Here is a 15,734-nt window from a genome sequence, read left to right as displayed (position 1 = left end):
TACGACGGATAAACATTAAGTGCGGACAACGAATGGAAATAAAAACGTACAAACAGAAGGCATGAAACGAGTGCAATGCAGTGGGCTTAAACTGGTTCGCTGGCCGACAACTTACCACTGATATGTAGGTGGCGTTCAGGGAATCCGGTCCATCGCTGTGTGCATGGCTGTTGCTGTTGCTGCTGCTGCTGTTGGTGTTGCCGCCGCCGCTGTTCGTGTTGCTCGTGTGCATGTTGCTGCTGTGGGCGGCCGGCACAAACATCTGATTGGTGAGCTTAGCATTGCCGCCGGCGCCCAGTTCCTCCTCAACGCGAGCTGGAGGATTAAGTAGAAGATATTAATGTCACTTTCTAATACAATTATAAGATACAATGTATTATATATTGGACTTACCCTTTAGAATATTGCACTTGATGTTGCCAGGCGGTAGAGCCGTGGTGCTCACATTAGCCAGCTTCACTTGATTGTTGGGCTTCTCGTTGGTGTTCGAGAGGCGCTTCAGTGTCTCCGTGTTGTGATCCATGTCGAAGGTCTTGTTAATAGTCACCCTGCCGAAAAACACTCCAATCAGTATGTTTCATTATCTGAGCCAAGATTACGCTACCTGATACTGTTAGCATCGTTAATGGCTTCGTTTGCTAGCACTGATGGGGATGGATCTTTGACAATGGACTTAAGCAATGAGTCTAGCTCTCTATCTTTATCCGACAAGCCGCTCTTAACACTGCACAATGATGTACACAACACAGAAAGACAGGTGAGAAACACACAGAAACAGGCAAATTAGTCAATCGGGAAGTGTAAGCAATATGCGTAAAAAGGTACATCAGTAGGTTAGCAGTGCGGAAGGTTTACCTGAGCTGGCCAGAGCTAATGGAAGCCTTTCCAAAGCTGCCGTGATGCGAGGTCGATGCATTTCTGAACGGATTGGTCTCATCAAAGTTCTTGGTGGCGTTGGGTGAGTATGGTGGAGTGTAGTCTGTATCCAATCTGGAAGAAGTAAGCTTGTAAGTTACATAAATAACATGAGGAGAAATTTAAATTACTTACTTCACAGTTAATCCGGAGGCCTTGCCAATTGAACCGATCTTGCTGTACGCTGGATCCTCGTTGCTGAAGTTCGACTTGAGGGAGTTGCGACCCAGCGAGGCAAAGTTGGTTGCCGCCTGGGAGGAGGAACTTATGGAACCGCTGCAGGCCGCATCCGGTTCAATAATGGCCGAGTTTTGAATGACAGTGAGCACCGAAGGCGAGGGAGTTACAGTGATAAACTGATCCGTGGAAATGAGAGAATCGAAGGCATCGTTATTGTTATCGTTGCTCAGCGATGGCGAGGATACATTGGAAGTTACTAAGGGAGTAGCTGGTGCAGCCGGTTGTGAAGCGGCGGCGGCGGCTGCAGCTGCAGCAGCTCGAGCATTAACAGTGGCTACGGCCGAGGCCGCCGACTCTTGGGAAGCCTTTTGTCGTTCGCGCAACAGGTGCGACTGCCGGCTGGCGAATCGTTGCGATGGTCGCCTTTCAAATTGCACAGTTCTCCTGGCGCGACTCTGCTGCGTGGTCTGGAACTCGGTGCGACCGGAGTACCTGAAGCGAGAGCCCATGCGGAAGAAGTTTTGTCGGGCAGAGGGACCCTTTACGGGCGCCCTTAGCCGGAAGAAGGTGTGATGCTCCACGGCGCACTTCCACAGGTGCTTGCAGGCTTTCTCGTTGTACAAACGGAAGACAAAGGTGTGCTCTTGCTCTCTGCCCTCGTCGTCATCCTCGATTACAATCAGAGTCAGTTTCTTTTTCTTGAAATCCAGCTTGCTGATCTTAGGCCAAAAGAACAGGCCGATCTTCTGATCTCGCTCAAATACAAGAATGCCAGTGGGCGTGAGACCAAGGTGGTATTCGCAGCCATCCTTTCCGAGCACCGTGTGCATATCAACACCGTACATGTCCAGCCATTTGGCTTTGTTCAGGAAGGCGGTCTCCGCTTGGGCGGGCGTGAGGCCCCGGCACGTCTTGTACTCATCAAGAATGGCTATCTCCAAGTCCTCAGTTTGCTCGGGCACGAAACGGAACTCCGAGACGGTGGCTGCCGAATGCTCCTGGTTATCATAGTCGCCCAGTTCAGCTAAGAGTGAAAAAGAGAATCAGAAAAGCGTTTTTTTAAAGGGGAGGAACTATTAACGTGGGTTAAGAATGAAACCTCTTATTATTGTCAGTTATATACTTCATTATAACACATTTTGCAACAAATTAAACACGTACACTGCAATGCCAAAGCGCACAGTTCGGTGGCTTTGTCGTCCGGACAGTCGAGACGTCCCTCAAGAAGATCTTGTTTCAATTGCAGAAAGAACAGGTAGCGAGTGAGCTCTTCTCGGAGTGTATTCGGTTCCGAAGAGTAGAACTTCACCTTCAGGCGGAACGTGTAGGGCGGTCCAACTGCGGGAAACATTCAAATAATTAGTATTGTCTTGCCACGTAATTGAATTCACACATTAGCTCACTTTTGACCTGCTTCTTAATGGGCTTGGTGGGATCCAGCCAGTGCTTGACGTGATTGGCATCTGTGAACTGCAGTCCGAAGTAATCCTTCTCGATGATGTCCAGTGCGTAGAAGACCTGTTCGTACAGGAAACTGCCCAACGCTTTTTTCTGCAAACCGCAGAGCGAAAAAAAATTAATGGCTTCGACGGGGGGCAGGTGTAAATCAATGGGACCCTGAACTAATCACGTTCGCTTAGCAGGTTAAATTATGTGCTGATCAGCAGCAATTTGCTTATTTTTATCACATGAGGTGAGACAGTGCATGCTGTCGACTACTTTTGTTAGGGTGAATCAATATACAAAGTAAATAATATAAGAATTGAATACAATACTAACTACTGACTCCTCTAAGCCTTATTACATTTTAGACAATCTCTAGAAAAAGAATTTAATCTGAACTGATTAAAAAATGCAAATTCTTCCGTGGTACAGTTACAAAGTGTGTGGATAAACAAGCTCCATACGATAATAACTGTAATTTTGTAATAAGTGGCTGACCTTCGAAAATACATTGTAAGTTTTACACTGGTTATCTTGAATATAAATCAGTAAAGTTGGCAGTCTATTATTAAATAAAACTCACGAGTATTTTTTCGAATTTTAAATGGCCTTAAATCAATAGTAATAATCAATAAATTAAATGATGCTTAAGTTTGTTTACTGTATTTTATCTCTTTCTTTATCTCAACCTTGGAAATTCTTTTCAAGACCCCTCCATTTCCTACCATTTATTTAATTTTTTGTCTTGCGACAATTACTGCCAACGGCAGCAGTAAATACTTAGAAGTGAAAATCAGAAATGGGCCAAAATGTAATTCGATGTGGCCCCGTACTCACCGATAATTCGATGGAAAGGTCAGTGTTGTCCAGCAGAATGACGCGGCAGTCGATCTTGTTCTTGTTGACCACGATACGCTGTGGCTTAATTTGCGAACCGCTGGCGGTGACAGCACCTCCTCCTCCGCCCACCGCGGAACCGCCTGCACCACCGCCCCCTCGGGAATTATCCACATAGTTGTTGCGCACCTTGCGACGGCTTAGAAAACGTAGCATTTTCGTTGGATTGCGTTTTGTTTTGTTTGGGTGGGTTTTCTATATATATATATATAGATGGGGTGTCTTGTCTTTTTTTATGGAACTGTTGCCAAGGCAGCCGAATGCACCGATATTTCACCTGTGTGCTCACCTCGGCTGGGAAAAAAAGCAGCGCAGACATCAAAAAACCCTCACCACACACACAGGCACAGGTACGGCAACTTGTTCTGGCTAACACGCACACACAAACACACTCAAGCGACAGACGCCCCCGTTTTATTTTAGTTTTCCTTTTTTTTTACTTCTGGATTGGGAAGTTGTATTAAAAAGTTGCTGCCAAAACTGGGCGCTCCTTTCAGGCGGTTTTCCACGGGTTTTATTGCGTCCCTCCCCCCCGAAAAATCACTGCTAGCCTGGTTTTTTGGAGGCGAAAAAAACGACTGGTTGGCCAAACACGTTTGTTCCCGTTTCGAGTGGCGCTTTTACTCGTATTGCAATCGGTGGTAATGCGGCGATTTCACTTAATATTTATCCGAATGCATTTATTTTTTCATTTGTTGTAATATTTTGTTATTAATTTTATTCGGTAAGTGCACTTTTGTGATTTTATTATGGTATTTTCCAGGGCTGGGGAGCGTTGTCTCGCAGAGTGGTATTGCACGAAAACTGCAAAAAATGTCTGTACAAGAAATCACCTAAATACTTCAAAAATACTAAATACCAAAAGTGTTTTAGTATTTTCAACGCGTGTCAGCTTTGATTTCAAAGTTGATGTACTGCCCTTCCTGAGCAGCCGTTACACACGACTTACAGAGAGTAGAATATAAACACCATAATGAGATTTCCATAAACAACCCTTTAGCATTGCTTTATTAGTTTTAAGATTTAGTTCATTTTAAATGATTATTAAGTTTACAGGAAATATGTAAGGTTCGGAACTTTGATATTCGTTGAGTCAAAACAGGAACCTGTAAAAGAGCTCTACATTTATTTTCGTTGATTATAACTTATTAGCCGCTTAAATTCGAATAACAAAAAAAAAAGCATTTTACTTTAAAATATTCTTGTTTTTATACCTTTGTTTAAACTTCGTTTTGTTACAGATTGAAGGGACAATATCTATACTTTCAAATACGTTTTATTATTAAAAAGCAAATCAAGTGAATGACACAAGGTTTACAGTCCAAAAAAATTAGGAAAATTTCTTCTACTAAATAAAATAACTTGTTTCCTACATAACTCCGGTTCAAATCGTAAGCACCGAAAATATTCATTAAACTTGCATTATCTGGCCAACAGGACCCTCACCAAACTTGTTGGCACTTGCGGTCGCGCAATTCTTTAAGTTTAGTGCGAGCAACTAAACTAAAAAGAAGTGCACAATAACTGTAAACTGTAAAATAGGAAACACAAGTGGGTTCCGTAGTTGCAGGCGGCATTTGCAAAATCCTTTTTATGGGCAATTTATTCCTTTATTTGTTAGTGGATTTAAGGCCGTAACAGTGTCCATCCCGCACCCCAAACTTACCCACTTCCCTCCGGTTTTCCCCTACGATTTTCCCTAGGTTTTCCACACCCCTCGGCCAGACGAAAGCGCCCCATTGGTAGTCGTATTTCGAGTTTAAAGGTAAATGGGAGATTTATCGTTGGCGATTTCCGGTGTATATGTATAAGAGTAACTGTGTGTGTGTGTGCAGAGTGGGTGGTGGTGAGTGAGTGAGTGGGTGGGTGGGTTAACATCTTGGCTGCGGGCTCTGTTTATATCGGGGTTTTAGTGGGCCCTCGAGGGTTCGGTTTTTCGGGGCCGAGGGCTTTACAACATTTGCGAAAAGTTGAAGCCATTGGGCGCCAATTGCATGATTCATTTTCGCTTATTGGCCATTAATTTTCGAGGCTATTGATTGAGGCCACAATACGAGTATATGCATTTACATTTTTATCGAACGTATTAGAGAGATCCGCACAGTCTGTAATTACCGAAATGGCCGTTATAACAAGGCGCATGATTAATTACTGGCCAATACTTGAAACCCGATCCGAATCGTTCGGCAGCAGCATCGTATCGCACCGCATCGTATCGCATCGTATCGCATCGCTTCGCATCGCCCATCCATCCATAATAACTAGACAGGCGACGATGCAGGTCTTTAGCCATGGCCAATGTCTTAGGTGCCAGCTGCGGCAACTTGAGCAGCCCGTTCCGTAATTATGACAGGCCCCACGTCCAACATACCACATCCCACATCCCACCTTCCACCTCCCGGTGCTCGGATCTCAACTCACAGCTCTCAGATCTCCAGATCCCGAGATCCAGGTCCCGTCTCGATTTTCCCGGCCGCAGGGGTGTGGCAACAATTAACAAATGGCTTTCGTTGCCATTGCCATTGACCAAAATAGACATGTTTGTAAAGGGTTACAGCCACACACATTCGCTTGAATACATAAGCGAAACTCACAGTGCACTTAAATAAATGTTTTACAAATGTTATTATTATCAAGATGATTTTAACATAATTACAGGTATTTATTAGCAAATATTAATTGTTTTTATATCTATGAAAATGCAAGAAATATTAGATTAAATATACTTTGTATTGTAAAATACAAATGCTTTTATGTAAGTAACTATTAGATTGAAACCAAAAAATAAATTTAATTAGGTATTATTCCGATGAAAAAGGTTTGTTAAATGTATTGTAAAATACCTGATAATTTGTTGAGCACTTGATTTATCTTTCAATTTCGAGTGCAACACCTTCGGAAGCAGGTAAGTCCCGACTTCCATAAATTGCAGAAGCTGCCTGCAAACTCGGCTTTAGGCCTTCTTATTTCTCCCTGTAGCATGCGAGGCATTTGTATTGTCTTAACGATAATGGCAAGTCGTGGGTATGTAATACGAGGTGGGCAAATATTTGTGTCTGTTTGAGTGAGTGAGTGTGTGTGGTGCGGTGGTGCGACTGCTTCTAGGTGGTGCAGGGAGCTGCAAAAGCAATAGCAGAGGCAAAAGCAGAAGCAGAAGCAGCAGCAGCAGCAAAGGTAAACTATTATATTTATATGGACGTCTGCGGATGCTGCTCCGGCCCAACTGTCTGCGCACTTATCTGCAGCTGAGTGGAAAATAAATTCCTTTTAATTAAAACCGCAGCACAGCTCGTGATTTAAATGGCTCACGGCTCAGCCAGAATCAGCGGCAGAAGCAGAATCCCAATGCGAATCCGAATGCGAATGGGAATCCCGATCCAGAATCAGTTTCCAGAATCCAGAATCCAGAATCCGAATCAGAATCAGAAGCGCTGTGCAAATTTATTGGCTTCCATCCATAAATCAGCGACACTGTTCGAGACTGGCCGGCCAAAAAGGTGAATTCATTTTAATTAAATAGAAAAATGTTTTGTTGTTTACCCGGGCTGATGGGCGTGCTAACAAACCCTTGCCGCATGGAGTGTCCTGGCAGAAGAAGGCAGAAGGCAGAAGGACATCGCATCGAGAGGAGCGAAATTCATGGCAGGGAATTCGAAGTTTTCAGTAATTGGCTACTTAAGGTCCTTCGATTGGGGACAAGGACGACAAGCCAGCAGCCAGCAGTCTGGGGACGAGTGCAATAAAAAACATCCTCGTGTTGTAAAATTTTATGTGTGATTGTGTGTCGCTTTACGATATCCTCTTGCCATCCAGCCTGCTCGTCCTTCTCCTCCTCCTCCTCCATTCTTTACTCCTCCTCCTCCTCCTCTGAAGTTTCCTCCATGACCAGGACTCGTTACTGTCCGGAGACAGGATATGCCGGTGTGGTGGGTGGCCAAAAACGGGGCGTGGTCGATGGGCAATGGGCGGTGGGTGGTTCGATATTTGTTGTCTCAGCGAAATTCTCCGGGAAAACGATGCGATTGCCGTTACCTGCTCACCTACGCCCTGGGGGAATATTTCACGGCTATTTGGCAAGTCAACAGCTTGTTTTATTTTGGCATGTAATTTTCGATGAGTATTTTTATGACGGAAGGGCGACAAAAGCCAAAATCAATTGGAAATCAATGTTGCAATAGTTTTCGCTGCTTTCACTTTCACTCACTAACAGCTAACTGCTCTAATTAATGGAACTCCCAATAAATGGAAGCATTTAATAAATTAATTACTTTGTTATGTTATGGGGATAATGGGTGCTAATGAATAAAGTATGCACCATTTAAAATCTCTGCACACTTCTGTGCACCCATAAATAAAACTTCCAAATTAAAAGCTCTTTGACTGACATCATTTTGAACTTTTAAAGTGAGATTTATGCTTACCAAAACTCATACAAAATCAAATGACCAAAAATCAAAACTCAAAAAATTTTGCACTCGCTCTCGACCAAAAAAAAAAAGTAAAAGTAATTAGGCTTACATTAAGCTGCCGTCAATGAAAAATACTCTGCTTCGCCGGGTGATATTTTAAATTACGCACAATTTATTTTATTTTATATTCAATTTAAAAAGTGTCAACTTTCTTCCTCATTTCGACCGAATTTTTGCGGGGCCTGTGCGTCGACCTTCTGTCCATATAAAAAGCCCATATGAAACGCATAAAAAAAGTTATTTATGCCCCGCGGTCGGTCGGTCGCTTTTGTTGCAGTTCGTCGGGAGCGGTCTCGGTGGAAATCGCTAAGCCCGCCCCCTCCCTCTCCCGGAATTTTCCGCAGCCACGCCCCGCGGCGGTGACAAAAAGCTAGAGGCCTTTTTCCGCAACTCTTTCGCCTTGGCCGGTGAGGTCGAAAAGTTTCGCAGCATTGCAACAATTAAAAGTGGCACAAGGGTCATTCAAACAATTGCCCATTGTTGTTTTCGGGGCAGAAGTCCTGGGATGTCGGAGTGGCGGGATGGGGCATTTAATTTATGCCACTAATTACTTTAAGAGCTTTGTGGCCGCTGCAATCCTGCAGATTGCGTTGCCCTGTATAAGATTTTCCAAGCCATTATGTACGCCAAAAGGTTCCAGGTCCTCTCCGCCCCCCGAAAAACGGTCGAGCACTGGCCAAATAATATGCAAATTAGAATTATATTCAAACCGCTTTTTTCCATTCTATGCCACTAGGTAAACGAAACTAAGCCAAAACTTTTACAACATCTTTCGTTTTGGTTCACTGTCTGCGGCTTTGCCGCCTCAAATGACTTTTGCCAAGTTGCCCAAAAAAGGAGCCAAACTTCCAAAGGTTTTTCAGGCTATTTACACTCAAGAGTTGCTGGCCATCTGCTTCGACGAGAGTATCTCGTACTTTCTGACCCAACAAAAAGCCAGCCATCTGAGCGCCTTTGGCGACAATAAAGCTGCAAAACTATAACCGGAGCGGCAACTTTAAAATGTAGTTTATTTTATTGACGTGTTCTTTTAGCCCTGGCAGAGACCTTGACATGTGATTTGCCATAATTACAGTGGGACATCCACCGGAAACGCCCTTTGTGAGGGGTGACACTTCAGAAAACTACGTAAAATACTTTTTAATGGCTAAAAATATGTCCCTTCTATGAAATTCCAATTTAGAAGTAAAGTATCCTGACTTAAAAATTCTCTTTTTTATTATTTATTTTAATTAATTAACATTTATTTATTGAGTTTCTTAATGGTCAAAATTAAATTTATTAATAGATCTTTGATTAATTTGTATGTTATATTACTCCGCTTTTGAATAACATTCTCTCCCATTTTTTCGGACAGTGCAACTGCCCCCGTGACCACATAAATCTCACCTCCGGCACACACGCAACCACATCCTGGGGAGGATGGGTGTGTCAGGATGAAGCTCATCATCGAAGTGCAATATTCTGCTTATCATGCGCTTTTTGCCCGGCACAAACACACAAACAGAATTACATGGAATCTAACGAGTGGCACTGGAGGAAGTGCTCGAGGAAAAAGTGGGCCCATTGAGCATCGACATGGGCATCGGCATTGGCATCACAATTTGCTGATTGCTCGAGTTTTGCGATAGGAAATGAAAACCAAAACCGAATCCCGAATCCGAAACCGAAACTCATTTAAATCAATATTTTGTTGGGCACGTATATGCAGCAGTTGTCCCGCTGGAAAGATGATGTGTGGACTCGATCGGGACCGAGAGGAAAGAGGGGAATTGCTTCTCGGGAATCCCCGAACTCAGCACAATTGTCGGGACTGGTGTCCTAGGCCTTGTTTTAGTGCCATTGTGTCTTTTTGGCCAACTGGCCACATGACCGAATGGCCAGATGACCACCGCAAAACCCCAACCAGATGACGCCTGCATGCAAATGTCCCGAAACACACACGCAATTATATTTGCCTTAGGTCGGCATTAGTTGAAACGCCCAGTAGCGCAGTCGAGATTCCGGAATTGGGAATGCCGGAATTGGGAGAACCGGATCCGAATGCGGATGCGAATGCGGATGCGGATGCGGACTCAACGCTACTGGCCTGCTGCTAAGAGTCATTTCCGTTTCCTTTACGGGCGACAGGCGACTGTTTTTCATATGCCCAATGCCCGATGATGCTTCATGTGTGCGGTTTGCGGTGATTGTTGCGACATCTATTTGATCGAAATGGGATTGTCGAGAGTGGACCGGATTGAAGATTGCCTGACAGCGGGAAGATGGAAGATACACTCCCCGTTCCCCCATCCGCCATCTACTATACTATATATGTACACACACATTCACATCCCGAAATTGGGAGTCAGTCAATTATTTGGGCCAAATATTTGCCACTGACTTGACATATTTCTCCACTTTACGTAGAGTGGCGAGGCGATAAGCACTCGACAAGCCCCAACTCTTGGCTTTCGTTGATAGTGTTTCAGCCAGTGTAAATAGTCAGGAGTATAAAACTTCATAAATTGAATGGGGAAAAAGGAAAGGGAGGTGGGAAAGTGTTTGGATTGCGATGGAAACTACTGATTTCTGGGGATGATTGCATCTTTGAATGCGAAAAACCCTCGTTTCTTGCCGAAATTGAAACGCCTTTAAAGGGTTATTGGGTATTTTGTTCCATTGTTCCACTTCTCCCTTTACGATGTCTTGTCACTAAATGTGGCAATTCGGATTTACTCAATACAAAGTATAATAATAAGAGAATGCTGAAATGGTTAAGTATTTTGACTTAAGCTTAAGCAAGGCATATATAAAATACACAGCAAACAAGGTTACAAATTATCTTCTTACTGTGACAAATCTCTCAATTGCAAAACTATAAAAAATCATACTTAATTCCTTGACTGCGGCTTTCAATTCACGGATTTAAATGCCGGTCCCATCGCTCGTTTCCGTTGAAGAAAACTGTCTTCCTTTGTGGCGTTTTCATTGCGTCCTCCCCAGGGTGAATGTCCCGCCTAAAAAGGACTTCCAGGCTGCGTTTTTTTCCATTCCCTTTGAAGGAGACGTCTGATATCTTGTGCATTCAACTCGGTTACTACGCACTTATCTCATCTCCGTTACTGTGCATAGAATTTTGACAGACAATTAGCAGTGGAGCGATGGCAACGTTGCCAACTGAGTCTTTGACTCCTGGCTTCAAGATGGAAGATGCTAGATGAAAACCAAACCCACCTCCTCCTCCTCCTCCAATCCAGCAATCCTCCTCCACTTTCATTTGCGGGTCTGGTGCACAGTTTTATGGGTGTTTTTCTTTTTATTGTCCTACGCATTTTCTATGACATTTTTGACGCTTACGATTTGAACATTGTCTTAATTGCTGCTTTATGATGTGTGCTCTCAAATGACACGCAGCATTTGCCAACGTTTCCCGTGATTATGATTTAGTTCAGCAAACTGGTAGACTTCTTTATGTTTTTCGAGGGTTGCGGGATGGGGGGGTTGAGGGGGCAGAGGCGCCATAAAGATTAAACACGGGTGTAGTAACGGAGATTGTTGCTTTTGCACCCGTCGGTGAGCCATAAAACAGTCTCTTCTCAACCAGTTGAGTTCACATATCAAGAGTGTGAAGTTCTTTAAATATTTGCCGGCTGGCATAAAATATTTACAGCGTGTAGCATGTGTGGCAATTGTCAGTCCAAACGGTTGTAAACGGGATATAACTCTGTTATTGATTTACCAATTACTCGGGAATATATATCTGACAAATGGGGTTGTCACCGGAGAAGTCATGGCAAAAGCGAAAGCAAAAGGAAATTGTTGATTTTGTGTCATCAAGATCCAAGCATTGGTACCTTTAAACAAGAAATTCATCTTAAATGTATAAACATATAAAACAAACAACTAATTTGTCTAGACAATCTTTGCGTGTCCAAATTCCCTGCCGAAATTATAACATAAATCTAGATCCTTCATTTCTAATCCGCTGAAATCTTATTTTCTCTGATTTAATCACATTTGATTCAATTTGCTAGCTAGCGAGTACCGACAAGATTGATTGGCTTCTCTGACTGCAAAAATTCAATCTGCAAATCCTGACGCCGCTCTCAAAGGACACCCACATGAAGTATTTCCATATTTACGCAAATGAACGACTTGGCCAGGGTCCGGGGAATCAGGACTTGGGACTCAGGATTGGGGAATGGGATGGTTCCAGTCAATTACCCGCAGCGCATGCATCTAAATCAAAGGCCACAAAGGCAATCGCAATCTCCCGGGCTTAGCAGTCCGGAATCCAGAATCCAGAATCCACAATCCAGAATCCGGATTCCAGAATCCGGAGCCATTCCTCACCTGCTGCTGCTGCTGCTGCTACTCGTATCCCGGATCCCGTATTTCGTATTTCGTATTTCGTATCTCTGGCAAATTTATAGAAACCATTTATATTTACGTACCCAAACAGCGATATGTATTTGTGCATTTGTGTTCGTTCGCATGAAAGAGTCGTATATTTAAAATTTGCATTTCAACATAAAATTATTTGGGAAGATTTTAATGACAAATTATGGCCGCGTAAATTATGGTGGCTGCCAGGGTTGCCCTCCCTCCCATCCATCGCACACCTTTCTCCCTTCCTCCTATTTATATTTATATTTATATTTATATTTATATTTGTATTTGTATTTGTATCGTAAAGGCGCGCACACAGATACATCCGCCCACGTCGCCAAAATGGCAATAAAAATATTTCGCTACAGATCTTATTCAGCTTTATTTCGCCATTTTTATTTGTTTTCGTGTTGGAGTTATGTGTGTATGTGTATGTGTCTGTGTCTGTGTGTGTGTGCGTCTGTATTAGGTTAGGGGTAGGGGGAAAGTCTCCCCTTTCCAGCCGAATTTCCCTCCTGGCTTTGTTATATTTGTTTTCTTGCTCGACGTTTTTTATACATTTTGCAGCGTTGCCGGCGAAAAACCTCTTTTATATGTACGCTCTGTATCTTTACGCTTGCCTGGCACTTATCCCGGGGTCCTGCTGGTCCTTCCTCCGCAGGATGCCTTCGTGTTTGCACCAGGAAGCCAGGCCGTGTTCACCTTGCGATTTGTTTTTAAAAGCCGCTCAGCTGTGGCTCAAACAACTTTCTGTTGGCTGCCTTTGTTAAAACAATAAAATTATTATTATTGCTCCACATGTTGGAATTCGAGGACTTAAAATGTTTCTTCCCTCCTCCTCCTCCTCCTCTCTTTTCCTTCGGGTCTCCATATCCGTCTGGTTCTTATGCTCTTATAATCATCATCGTCCATCATTCCTTTGGACCCGCGTCTTGGGAATTTGTCATGCAATTTTAACTTTTTGTTGTTTTCTTGGCCCGCTTTTTTGCGCCATTCAGCAACAATTTTATGTCATTTGTTGATTGTGTAAATTTCGCGTTTAGCCGGTGAGCCATTTGGCCATTCAGCCATTCCTTCAGGCCAATCGGGTTGGAATCCCTTCGTCCTCGGATTCGAAAGGTGCTAAAGGATTTTATGTTCGGCCTAACCGTGGCTTATTTGCGTTTTTAGTAGCCCCGGCCAGCTACTTATGGCCGCGATGTCCTCTCCCCGACTTGGCTACATAAAAAATGATTTACTATATGGCGGGTCTCCCTTTATGACAAGTCGTAAATTGCATTTTATGTCGCATGGTGGCGGGCTTTTTGTCTTCCCCCTCCGCTCCCCTCATCCTCCGCCTCATCCTGCTGCTCGCACTTTTATTCGTTTGTATATTTGTTAATTAAGATTGAGAACGATGTGCGGCAACTGCACACAGAAATGGCCAATTATGCAGCGTGTTTGCATCTGCATCAGCATTTGCATTTGCATTTGCAATTTCAGCAGCAGCAACTAGCCAAGTCGGACTAATCCGCGACCTTTCTTAGCAAAGCTGGCTTGGCAGCTTGCTTATTTTAATTAGACGCTGCCCCAGGATCCCAGCTCCAAAGGTGGCAGCAGGGGCGAAAGCCAAAAATATTCTAATGGGGCTTCCATTACCGAATGTCTTCGTAATTGTATAGATATTGTGGTTCAACCTTGGTATTCCCGAATTCACAGCTTGGTTAATTAAAAACAAGAAGCCAGAACCCAATGAAAACCTATTTGGAAACTACATTTGGTGTTTATTTAAATTTAAGTTGAAATAACCAAAAACGGTTTTGATTTCATTGTAATATATTCAAAGATATATACTCATCAAATTGAAAAAGGAATTTATTTCAGCATATTGCCCAAAGGAATTGTTTATTATTATGGCTCAACAAATATTTTTTAATTTAAAAAATATATTTATTTTTAGTTTGAAATTTCCTGAATAGGTAGGCTAATTCCAACCCCTTTGGATTCGCCACTGGCTAAGAGCAGATGCGCTGCCTTCCGCTGCGGAAATAGCACCTCCTTGAGGAGTCCTCCAAAAAGCACCTGCCCCGCCTCTCCCATTGCCACGCCCACTTGCAGCGAGGTACTTAGATGCAGGTATTTGCCTTTGCATCCGTATTTGTATCTGCATCTGCATCTGTTTCTGTTTCTGTTTTTTAGCTGCACCTGAATCTGTAACTGGGCTTCTTCGAGGATGCGAGGATGTCGTGTGTGGTTCGCCGTCGCCTGCTTATGGAAAATGCCAGCGAAAGAAGCCTTTCTGCTTTCCGCTTTCTACTTGCTGCTGCTTGGCGCTTTCTGCTTTTACCTGATGCCAACCAGCCAAGAGATTACGAAACGTGTCACAAGTGCAGTCTGCACCTTTTTGAAGTTATGTTTAGAATGGCAGCGGACTCTGCTCGCCGCCTAATGAGTGGAATTAGAATTCAACATATGGCAAAAAAGTCACGTTTTGTGAAATTAATGATTTGGGGCGACGGCGTCATCCTCATTGCCTCTGACAGGCACTTGACGCTCAGATTCCTCGGAAGCCTTCTCACAATTGGCCCAAAACAACACACACAACTGAGCTAAAAGCCTTTACAAATCTGGAATATGACATCTAAATAAAGATTGATTTTCATAGATTTTATGGTATTAAAAGTCAAACTTATTTCTTGATTGTCTTTATATACATATCTTTCTAAATAACAAATAACAACTTAAAATAAAATGCAAGCCAACATTAATGGCATTTTCTAGCAAGGAATGGCGACACATTCTTCAGATTGCAGGTGCATCTTAAGCATCGAAGAAGCCCATTATTAATTCTTGGCATTGCATCATCTTAGCATGGCAGCGATTTTTGCTTTTAAGGCGACCCAGTTAGGTCAACAATTTATGGCTTACAAAAGCACTCTGCATTGTAGCAAAATTTATTGAATGAACGTGCCCGCCATAAAGGAGCGTTGAAATCAAAAACCAAATTAGATCGTATTAAGCCCTAATTTGGCTTTCAAAAAGATCAAGCATAACCGGAAACTGGACAGATGTCAAAACTAGTCCCCGACACAATAATGAGTGCCATAAATTTATAATCTGCCCACTCTGCTCCGTTTCATAGCCCTTTAATGATGAAGTGCGATCATAAATTTTAATTCCGTAAGCTTAAAACCTGATTGAATGTAAGCTCAATTAAGATATTTGATTTGATTTGGTTATTAATTCGGCGGCTTTGAGTTCGTTATTAGATGGAATTCAAGTTGTGAATAAATGCGATTATAAAGTTCTTACAAGTAAAATATATTTAATCAATTAAATTGCAGAATACTTAATTCTGATCAACCAAGCGAAACACTCCCCGCATTAATCTACCTGTGTGCAATCAAACAAATAAAATAAATCCACTTTCGTGTCACATGCCGAAATCAATTCGTAATAAATAGTGTGTTTCTTCTGATT

The 15,734-nt window shown here is 42.9% G+C and overlaps 1 protein-coding gene across 3 annotated transcripts in view; it reads right to left on the bottom strand.

Moving 5' to 3' along the window:
- The window catches only part of LOC108091677 (band 4.1-like protein 5), a 5,775-nt gene extending 1,553 nt beyond the window's left edge, over window positions 1–4,222 (bottom strand). For 2 of the 3 annotated variants that reach the window (XM_017190998.2, XM_017191000.2), the window contains exons 1-8: window positions 3,376–4,222; window positions 2,499–2,646; window positions 2,257–2,433; window positions 1,051–2,119; window positions 856–990; window positions 605–724; window positions 394–548; window positions 116–315 (exon numbers count right to left, since the gene is read on the bottom strand). In XM_017190998.2, the coding sequence (XP_017046487.1) occupies window positions 116–315; window positions 394–548; window positions 605–724; window positions 856–990; window positions 1,051–2,119; window positions 2,257–2,433; window positions 2,499–2,646; window positions 3,376–3,591 (2,220 nt within the window). In that variant the 5' untranslated portion in view covers window positions 3,592–4,222. The remainder of the gene's footprint in view (window positions 1–115; window positions 316–393; window positions 549–604; window positions 725–855; window positions 991–1,050; window positions 2,120–2,256; window positions 2,434–2,498; window positions 2,647–3,375) is intronic. The other variant, XM_017190999.2, reaches the window with a different exon arrangement.
- Between the last annotated feature and the right edge of the window lie 11,512 nt (window positions 4,223–15,734).

The sequence above is a fragment of the Drosophila ficusphila genome, unplaced genomic scaffold, assembly GCF_018152265.1.
Source record: "Drosophila ficusphila isolate 14025-0441.05 unplaced genomic scaffold, ASM1815226v1 contig_791, whole genome shotgun sequence".
Taxonomy (NCBI): domain Eukaryota; kingdom Metazoa; phylum Arthropoda; class Insecta; order Diptera; family Drosophilidae; genus Drosophila; species Drosophila ficusphila.
This window is presented reverse-complemented; position numbering and strand designations above follow the sequence as displayed.